This window comes from Morus notabilis, unplaced genomic scaffold (assembly GCF_000414095.1).
Source record: "Morus notabilis unplaced genomic scaffold, ASM41409v2 Scaffold7, whole genome shotgun sequence".
In the NCBI taxonomy this organism is placed as follows: domain Eukaryota; kingdom Viridiplantae; phylum Streptophyta; class Magnoliopsida; order Rosales; family Moraceae; genus Morus; species Morus notabilis.
Window position 1 is genome coordinate 62,726 of NW_010365449.1, and position 11,044 is coordinate 73,769.

The following is an 11,044-nucleotide window of genomic DNA, read 5'->3' on the forward strand; positions in this document are numbered from 1 at the left end:
TATCGTCTAGTACCACAAACATAAGAAAAGCAAGAGAAGAACATTAAAGCATAAGTATATTATATCCTCTAAGAACAGACTAATACGATTAATTATTTCATGACTTTTGATATAATTTCCAGTAGTTTTCATTCTTGGTTTCTCTAACTACTGTAAATTCAATTAATCATTTCATATGATCAGTGTTTGTGAACGGGAAATTCTGCAAGAATCCTGAGCTGGTGAAGGCAGAGGACTTCTTCTTCTCAGGGCTAAACATCCCCAGAGACACAAACAACGCCGTTGGCTCCAACGTAACCATGGTGAATGTCGACAACATTCCGGGGCTCAACACTCTCGGCGTGTCACTGGCGCGCATCGACTACGCGCCTTACGGGCAGAACCCACCTCACACCCACCCGCGCAGCACCGAAATCCTGTTCGTCGCCGAGGGCACGCTCTACGTCGGTTTCGTTTCGTCGAATCAAGACGGAAACCGCCTGTTTACGAAGATTCTTCACAAGGGAGACGTGTATGTGTTCCCGATTGGGATGATTCACTTTCAGTTCAACATTGGAAAGTACCCGGCCGTGGCCTTCGTCGGTTTCGGCAGCCAATTCGCGGGAACCATCACCATCGCTGACACCGTGTTCGGGTCCCACCCTCCCATCAACCCTGAGGTCCTTGCTAAGGCGTTCATGTTGGACAAGGATGTGGTTGAAAAGCTTCAGAAGAAGTTTGGTGCATGAGCTGATCATGATCATAGCCGGCCCACCTGATTTGCTGAGTACTATTGATATCAATGTCATGTTTCTGACGATATAATTACATGCATGCTTTTTAATAACAGTTATTTACCACATGTAACGATCAATGACTCTGTTGATGACTAAATAAACTTGAGAATGGTATTTCACATATTTATATTTGGTATTCCGGGTTAGCTAATTAAATATATCCCTCTCTACGCCCACTCAGATAATTAATTTGTTTTTAAACCCAAAAAAATCCTTTTATTATTAAAAAAGAAAAGAAAAGAAAAAAGGTCATACAAACATATATAAGCCAGTAGTAAGTAACGTAAGCCAGTGAGAATGTCATATCTTTAATTATCAACTTATTTGGAGATATATGTCTTTGTTTGTCCCAGTTGGAAATGTCTCATCTTACTTCGAAACTAAAGACACTAAAGTTAGGACTATCTGAGGATTTACTCATACATTTAGTTTTGATTTCTCTTCCTGCACAATTCAGTCAGTTTAAGGTCAGTTACAACTGCCAAAAGGACAAATGGACTCTTAATGAGCTCATTTCTCATTGTCTGCAAGAAGAAGAAAGACTGCAGCAGGAAAAGATAGAAAGTGCTCACTTAGCTAGTACCTCTAAGGACAAGAACAAGAAAAGGAAGAAGAACAAAGAAGCTGCAGGAGGTCCAGCCCAAAAGAAACAACAAAAGAAACAAGATGAGGAATTTTGCTGTTACTTTTGCAAGAAACCTGGACACATGAAGAAGGATTGTACCAAATATCATGCTTGGCGTGCAAAGAAATGTACGCTTCTCACTTTGGTTTGTTCTGAGGTTAATTTAGCTTCAGTACCAAGACACACTTGGTGGATAGATTCTGGTGCTACTACTCACATAAGTGTGTTAATGCAGGGTTGCCTGAGCTGCTGAAAGCCAAATGATGCTGAAAGATTCATCTATGTGGGCAATGGCAAATCAGTGGAAGTTGAGGCTATAGGGACATGTAGGTTATTATTAAAGACTGGATATTATTTGGATTTAAAAGAGACACATGTTGTACCGTCTTTTAGACGAAATTTGATTTCTATTTTTGTTTTGGACAAATTTTGTTACTCTTGTTCATTTAGAAATAATCAGTTTAGTCTTTCTTTGAATTCAAATATTGTTGGTACTGGTTCTTTATCTTTTTATGATAACCTTTATTTACTTGATACTATTGCCTCTTATAATGAAACCTTGCATGTGAGTTCACGTGGTACAAAACGCAAATTAACAAATGAGAATTCTGCTTCACTCTGGCACAAACGTTTAGGTCACGTATCTAAACAAAGAATAGAAAGACTCGTGTCAGATGAAAATCTTGATCCTCTTGATTTGTCAGACTTTCAAGTCAGTATTGAGTGCATTAAGGGGAAACAGACAAACATAAGGAGATTAGGTGCCAATAGATCTTCAGACGTCTTGGAACTAATACATACGGATATTTGTGGGCCATTCTCTACGGCTTCATGGAATGGTCAACAATATTTTATTAGATTCATAGACGATTACTCACATTATGGCTACCTTTATCTCATTCATGAGAAGTCTTAATCACTGGACGTGTTTAAGGTTTTCAAAGCTGAAGTTGAGAATCAGCTTGGCAAAATGATTAAAACTGTCAGATCTGACCGTGGTGGTGAATGCCATGGTAGATATGATGGATCAGGTGAACAACATTCAGGGCCATTTGCCAAATTCCTAGAAGAGTGCGGTATCGTCCCATAGTACACCATGCTAGGAAGTCCTACTATGAATGGTGTTGCTGAGAGACAAAATAGAACATTAAAGGATATGGTGAGGAGTATGATTAGTCATACTACCTTACTAGATTCACTCTGGGGTGAGGCACTAAAGACTGCAGCTTACATTCTTAACAGAGTTCCAACTAAGGCAGTTGCTAAAACTCGTTATGAATTATGGACGGGCAAGAAGCCCAGTATAAAACATTTACACATTTAGGGTTGTCCAGCTGAAATAAGGCCTTCTAGGCCAAATGAAAAGAAACTGAACTTAAGAACAGTGAGCAACTATTTTTTTGGGTACTTTGAATGATCTCGGGGGTATAAGTTTTATGATCCCATACATAGATCATTCTTTGAGACAGGAAATGCCCGGTTCTTTGAGGACATATTGTGTTTGCGGGGAGAGCTAAGGTTACGGATTTTGTCTTTGATGAGGAATCCATTTCTCTTTCTACGATTGCTATTGACAATGATTAGGCTCATATTCCTGATGTTGTTCAAGAAACAATACCAGATCCACAAGACAGTGTTGAAAATCTCCTCGATCAAGGCCAATAGGTTATTCCTCAAGAACAAACACAACAACCTCAAGAACAATTGTCATTAAGGAGATCCACTAGAGAAACGAAAAGTGCGATTTTTGATGATTACATCATATTTCTCCAAGAACATGAGAATGACATTGGATTGGTGGAAGATGATCCAATCAACTTTCATCAAGCCATGCAAAGTACTAATTCTCAGAAGTGGATTGATGCCATGAATGAAGAGATTAAGTCCATGAAAGACAACGACGTTTGGGAACTCGTCTCATTGCATGAAGGTGCGAAGCCCATTGGTTGCAAATGGATATTTAAGACCAAGCGGGATTCAAAAGGTGATGTAGAGAGATATAAGGCTCATCTTGTTGCAAAGGGATTTACTCAAAAGGAAGACATTGATTATAAAGAGACTTTCTCTCTGGTTTCATCGAAAGACTCTTTCAGGACAATAATGGCATTAATGGCACATTTTGACCTTGAGTTGCATCAGATGGATGTAAAGACTGTGTTTCTCAATGGTGACATTGATGACACGATTTACATGGTGCAACCAGAAAACTTTGTAGCGATGCAAATAATATGGTTTGCAAATTAAAGAAGTCCATCTATGGGCTTAAGCAAGCATCCCGTTAATGGTATTACAAATTTTATCAAGTTGTCATCTCATTTGGTTTTGAGATGAATGCGGTTGATGATTGTATATACCACAAGTTCAGTGGGAGTAAACACATTTTCCTAGTTTTATATGTCGGTGACATATTACTTGCCAGTAACGATATATGTTTGTTGCACGAAACTAAGAGATTTCTATCAAAGAGATTTGAGATGAAAGATCTTGGGGACACATCTTTTGTATTAGGAATTCAAATACACCGAGATCTCTCTCGGGGTATTCTTGGATTATCACAAAAGACTTATATTGAGAAGGTACTTAAGAGATTTGGCAAGTAAGTTTGTAAACCAGGAGACACCCCTGTTGCTAAGGGAGGCAACTTCAGTCTCGATCAATGCCCCATGAAAGATTTTGAAACTAAGGAAATGCATAAGATTCCCTATTCTTCAGTAGTGGGAAGTCTAATGTATGCTCAAGTTTGTACGCGTCCGGATATTGCGTACATTGTTAGGATGTTAGGCAGATGTTTGAGCAATCCGGGAATGGATCATTGGAAAGCAGCCAAACGAGTAATGTGATATCTTTAGAGAACAAAACATTACATGCTCACATACAGGAGGTCGGATAAGTTAGAGATCATTGGGTATTCAGATTCTGACTCTGCCGGATGCCAAGACAGTCATAGTTCCACTTCAGGCTATAGCTATCTACTCGCTGGAGGAGCTATCTCCTGGAAGAGTGCAAAGCAGACACTCATAGCTTCTTCCACCATGGCAGCTGAGTTTATAGCATGTTATGAGGCATCCAACCATGGAATATGGCTGCGGAATTTTGTCACAGGGCTGCGAATTGTGGATGGAATTGAAAGACTACTTAAGTTATTTTGTGATAATAAGTCAGCAGTCTTATATTCCAATAACAACTGGAGCTCGACGAAGTCAAAGCATATAGACGTCAAGTTCCTAGTTGTTAAGAAAGGAGTTCAGAGTGGTTAGGTGTCTATAGAGCATATTGGCACAAACTCCATGGTTGCAGATCCACTTACTAAAGGGCTACCACCTAAGGTCTTTCATGAGCACACTGCTCATATGGGTGTTGTATCATTTGACGATATGCTGAATTAGTGGGAGTATGTATTTATATGCTTTTCTGTTATAGACACATCTTTTGTTTATGGATATTATCTATAGAAATAAAGTATGCAGTTTATTTTCACTATGATTCAGTTTTTGTTTTGAGTTGGTCCAAATAGAAATAGGCATGTTTAGATCACATTACATGTAATTTCCATGCTACATATCCATACTTGATCTATGTCATTTGGTTAGGTTGATATATGTGACCATGGATGGGTCAAGTTACGATACATGTAACAAAGATCTCCTTGATCCTACGTTAACATAATTAATGGACGAGATTGTTCAGAGAAGCTTTTGGATATGATAACACAGATTTTGAGCTCATAAAGGTTATATTTTAAGATACAATTATAAAGTGATATATATATGTAGTCCAAGTGGGAGATTGTTAGATTTTAGACGTGCATATATACATATATAATAATAATTGTATATTATATGCTATCATATTAAGTTAAGCCAATTTAAAGTGATCAAATAAGGTTTTAGGTAATTTGGGCTTTAATGCATCTAATAAGTGTTTGCCTAATTTGTGTAGAGACCAAATCATTATTTCTTATTTTAAGATGGGTCAAATTAGAAATAATGAAAAGTTGACTTCTATATAAATGGTTGTGGTCCCCAAATTATATGTATGAAACTTTTCTCACATCCCATCATTAGAAAAGTGAGAATTCATTCTCAAGGCATTCATATTGAATAATTTGGAAGATCAAGAACCAAAAGATTGATCAAGAACCACAAGATCAAGAAACAATCGTTCCTATGGACTCAGGTACGCTTCCGTTTTAAGTCTATTTTTCTTGATGATTTGACATGATAGATCTTAGTGTGATGAAGGATTTCATCAATAAGAATTTATTTCTATCAGGAATAAATAGTAAAACACTAGATCAAAGTAATTAAAAAAAAACTAGGAACCCAAAAAAAAAAAAACAGAGAGAGAGAGCCCTATGGAACACAAACTCTTAATTTTCTAAACAAATTTTTTATTATTTATAATGTTGGATGTTTGATATTCCTCTGCTACTAAGGCTAAAGCGCATATATATAATATACGTTGTATATGTACGTGCGTTTATACGTTATTTCTTATAACCCTTGATGCAAACGTACTGAATATATATTCGTAGAAACACAAACACATTTCTGAGAAGTTTCCCAGAGGGACACATCCTATATATAGAAGATAATTAACTTGTTGCTCGAGTAAGTTTCCTCGCAGAAATAATTGCTAGAACAGGAAAAATGTCGTTTTATAATGATACAGCCTAACGATAAAAGACTGGCATAATGCACGTTATCTATCGCTTTGACTGATCATGAGAAGATACGCTAACCAAGTATATATGGCCTTTTCAGTCGTTTACACTAGAAAAATGATCTAGTAATAAGTAGCACGTAAGTCATCCGCGCACTGTAGGAAAATGCTATGGAGAGAGTTTTTTCAATACATCCTGCAACAATTATCAGCTATTGAAAACACTCTATTTTTAGCCGTTAAGTATATATTAAAAAACTATTTGTACTGCATGTTTGTTTGTTCTGCGTGTCTTTTTTAATCTTATGTGATCTTAATTGATCTAATGATAAAAACTCACTCTATTAATAGAGATGCCCTATGAGAAAAACTCCCAAAAAAGAAAAAAAAAAAAGGTTTTAAAAATATGAACATGAGAATTTGACGTACAACGGTACAAGTAATTAAAAGGTGATAAGATGTAGATAGAAATTACGAATATATATATACAGACTTGTTTTCAATGGTTACGTTTTCATCGGGGGTCATTATTAAATAGAAAAATTTGATGACGTGATATGATAAGAATCCAGTTTCATTAATTGCCATTACTTTTTTTGGTCAACTATTTAATTTATTACACTCGTGAGATCAACATCTTACGGTTAAAATAACAATACATATTGATGAGTAAATATTCAAATAACCACTAAAACCACACCCATATATATATATATGTATATTATTGTTTTTGACGAACAAGAATTTAAAAATATTAGGCGTATAGATATATAGTACTGAAATGAAATTTTCTTAATAAAGTGCCGTAGTTAATTTATGCATCCTCTATTGCTGATGGAGTCTAGGCATGGCGACTTATATAAGTTAACCCTTTGTTTGGAATAAATTGGTTAAGAAGCATATAATTAATGGGTGAAAAAAATCGCAATCCGTTTTTCGGTAAAAAAGACGAATAAAATAGAGGAAAATCATGATGAAAAAATGAAAAAATTACTTAGTGAGTCCCACCATCTATATTTAGTGATTTGAGTAGAAAGTAATACCATTTTACGGGAATAACAATTAAACTAATCATAGAATGTATAAGATGATACGTCAACAACAAAAAGTCGATAGGCAAAAAATAATTCATTTAACTGGTGAACGTTGAAACAAAATTAGAACACTAATTCTTTGAAAGACACCTCGTAAAACCTAACAACTATATGTCATGAAATCTTTTCATGATAAGATCTATATAATTCGAAAAGACAGAAATCTATAAGCCTATTTTGTCATTGAGAATATATATGTTAATCAATCATGTACTTAAACAAATAAGCATCTAGACAAGATTTTATTTTTCGAATATGGATATATCATATTACCTTTTTTAATCACATTCGATTCCTTCAAAAATAATTAAAAAAAAAAAACGGGTGTACGTAGAGACCATGTTGAAAGCGATATTCTGTCGGAAATTTGAAAAGCTACTCAACGCATATTCATGAGCTCTCTCATGTATAAATAGACATAACAGGCAAACAAGCTTGATCACTTCTCTCTCAGATAAAGTATTATTATATAGAGACACATATTGCAGAGATTAATTAGGGATGACGAAGATTAATAGTGTTAATTTCATTTTGGCACTTGTTGCTTTGGCTATGGCAACTTACATTGCATGTGCCTATGACCCTGGCCCTCTCCAGGACTTCTGTGTAGCAATGGATGACCCTAAACATGTTTGTAAGTGTTATCGTTCCATATTTATCTCTTTATTTTATTCTAGTTCCTTGCCAACGGTCACACTAATTTATTCATTTCTACTCGTGGAAGAAAAAGTGGATAGTTTTAATTTTCTTATTTTTATTTTATTTTATGTTTAAGCAATATATATATATATATAAACATATATTAATCGTAACTGAATATGTTTAGTGATATAATTATAAGCAAATGTAAATGTAGGTGCAATAAATGATAACAGAATAAGTTATATTTTTATGGATGTTGATGTTTTATTTCTTATTTTTTCAGAAAACAATATTGACACGAATTAAGTACCAATTATAATTTATATCTATTTTTTTTTTATTAATTTTTTTAATATCATGATGTATAAATATTTCAGTATTTCATAAATAGAATCCGGTGGATATCGTCTAGTACCACGAACATAAGAAAAGCAAGAGAAGAACATTAAAGCATAAGTATATTATATCCTCTAAGAACAGACTAATACGATTAATTATTTCATGACTTTTGATATAATTTCCAGTAGTTTTCATTCTTGGTTTCTCTAACTACTGTAAATTCAATTAATCATTTCATATGATCAGTGTTTGTGAACGGGAAATTCTGCAAGAATCCTGAGCTGGTGAAGGCAGAGGACTTCTTCTTCTCAGGGCTAAACATCCCCAGAGACACAAACAACGCCGTTGGCTCCAACGTAACCATGGTGAATGTCGACAACATTCCGGGGCTCAACACTCTCGGCGTGTCACTGGCGCGCATCGACTACGCGCCTTACGGGCAGAACCCACCTCACACCCACCCGCGCAGCACCGAAATCCTGTTCGTCGCCGAGGGCACGCTCTACGTCGGTTTCGTTTCGTCGAATCAAGACGGAAACCGCCTGTTTACGAAGATTCTTCACAAGGGAGACGTGTATGTGTTCCCGATTGGGATGATTCACTTTCAGTTCAACATTGGAAAGTACCCGGCCGTGGCCTTCGTCGGTTTCGGCAGCCAATTCGCGGGAACCATCACCATCGCTGACACCGTGTTCGGGTCCCACCCTCCCATCAACCCTGAGGTCCTTGCTAAGGCGTTCATGTTGGACAAGGATGTGGTTGAAAAGCTTCAGAAGAAGTTTGGTGCATGAGCTGATCATGATCATAGCCGGCCCACCTGATTTGCTGAGTACTATTGATATCAATGTCATGTTTCTGACGATATAATTACATGCATGCTTTTTAATAACAGTTATTTACCACATGTAACCATCAATGACTCTGTTGATGACTAAATAAACTTGAGAATGGTATTTCACATATTTATATTTGGTATTCCGGGTTAGCTAATTAAATATATCCCTCTCTACGCCCACTCAGATAATTAATTTGTTTTTAAACCTAAAAAAATCCTTTTATTATTAAAAAAGAAAAGAAAAGAAAAAAGGTCATACAAACATATATAAGCCAGTAGTAAGTAACGTAAGCCAGTGAGAATGTCATATCTTTAATTATTGCACTTTTGTTTGTGTAAACTGGGATGAAAGGATTTATAGTATATAATTAATATATGAAAATGATCATCGAACACTAGTTAGTAAAAGAGTCAAATACAAGAGAGGAAACATATGATGTGCAAGAAAAAATAGAGCCCGTCTAGTTTCGCAAAAAATTAAAAAAATATATATACGCGAAAATATTTTTATGGTACGTACATCAGTGATTTAAGAAGTGATACTATTTTGAGGGACAAAAATTGACTAACTGTATGCCATATCAGATGACAAAAAGGAAAGTATTCAACCAGCTAGTAAATCTACCCATTAATGTCTACTTCCTGCCCCATGCTCCTCACTTCATATTAGTTAAAAAGAAAAGGAAAAAAAAAATACAAAAGAGTTTAAAAGAAAAACAAACAAAAAAAACAAAAAAACATAAAAAGGCCAACAAGACCACAAGAAACAATTTTTAAAAAAGCAAAGAAGCCTAAGTAAATAACAAGCATAAGCTAAAGAATTTTCATTGAACTTGTTGTTTCCGTTTTATATTCAATTACATTAGAGAGGGGACTTGACAGAAAATTGAATTTTGATTGCGTGTGCATATATAGCAGAATATTAATTAATTAAAGAACATGAAGACATCTCATTTGGTTTGGGAACTTGCTGGCTTAGCTTTCGAAACTGACATTGCGTGTGCATACGATCCCGGTCCTCTTCAAGACTTCTGCGTCGCAACCGATGACCCCAAAAACATTCGTAAGTATTATACTTGCGCTAATAATATCTTTATTAATTTATTAATTATGTAACACACTTGTGTACTTGCACCTTCTTTATTATCAATTATTTATGTCTAAAAAAATAAATGAATATGACGTAAGGGTTTATAAACAACTAGATGTACAGAATTTATAATGCTTATTAACTTTGTGTGTGGTACTAATTGTACTACGTACAAATGTTTCTTTCAAATTAAGCAGTGTTTGTGAACGGCAAATTCTGCAAGAACCAGGAGGCTGTGACGCGAACATAGACAACGAACTAGGATCCAACGCAACCTTCGGTGAACGTGGAAACCCTTCCGGGGCTCAGTACCCTCGGCGTGTCATTGGCTCAAATCGACTACGCTCCCTACGGGCCGGGCTAAACCCGCCTCACAAGCACCCCCGTGGCACCGAAATCCTGTTGAAAATCTGCAGAAGGATTTGGTTAAAAATCTGCAGAGGAAATTCCAAGGCACGAACTGATGATTGAAGCGCGAGTGGGTTACGTACTTTAAATGAGTACAACATATTTGCTATATATGTTTCCATTATAATCACGTATGTTTTGATGAACAAATTAATAAAGAAATATTCCACACGCCTCAAGTAGATGCATAAAATGTGGGTATTGTACTCAGAAATCTGAACGAGAAAGAACACAATCAACACAACAAAGTTTTACCGATGTTCGGACAAAAATTATCTTACGTCCCGTTGAACTCTCTCACAATAAGCTCTTCCACTATTAGATCAAAGATTACACTCACAAACCAAGAGAGAATCTCAGTACACATGAAAACAACCCAAGAAAGAATTACCCAGAATGTTTACTTGAGAAAATGCCCAGTAGAAAGAAAACCCAAAATCCTCTCTGTTTTTTTCTCAGTAACCAAACACCCAAATTCTCTCTTTCTCTTACTACAAAGCTATTTCGGACTTTCTCTCTCTATTACAAGTGAATTAATTTCACCGAAGAAGCCACAATAGACTATTTATACTA

The 11,044-nt window shown here is 35.8% G+C and overlaps 1 protein-coding gene across 1 annotated transcript; it reads left to right on the forward strand.

Annotated features, from left to right (window-relative positions):
• The first annotated feature begins 7,658 nt into the window (after positions 1–7,658).
• On the forward strand, positions 7,659–8,929 carry LOC112093547 (germin-like protein subfamily 1 member 17). Its single transcript, XM_024172219.1, has 2 exons — positions 7,659–7,791; positions 8,385–8,929. The coding sequence occupies exons 1-2, from the start codon at positions 7,659–7,661 to the stop codon at positions 8,927–8,929; spliced, it is 678 nt and encodes a 225-aa protein (XP_024027987.1).
• The last annotated feature ends 2,115 nt before the right edge of the window (positions 8,930–11,044 follow it).

What these genes read in the sequence shown, in the direction of transcription:
- LOC112093547 (XM_024172219.1), top strand. Translation starts at nt 7,659, where the DNA reads ATGACGAAGATTAATAGTGTTAATTTCATTTTGGCACTTGTTGCTTTG. An exon ending in GGATGACCCTAAACATGTTT is followed by an intron (nt 7,792 to 8,384) that starts GTAAGTGTTATC and finishes TCATATGATCAG; the next exon opens with TGTTTGTGAACGGGAAATTC.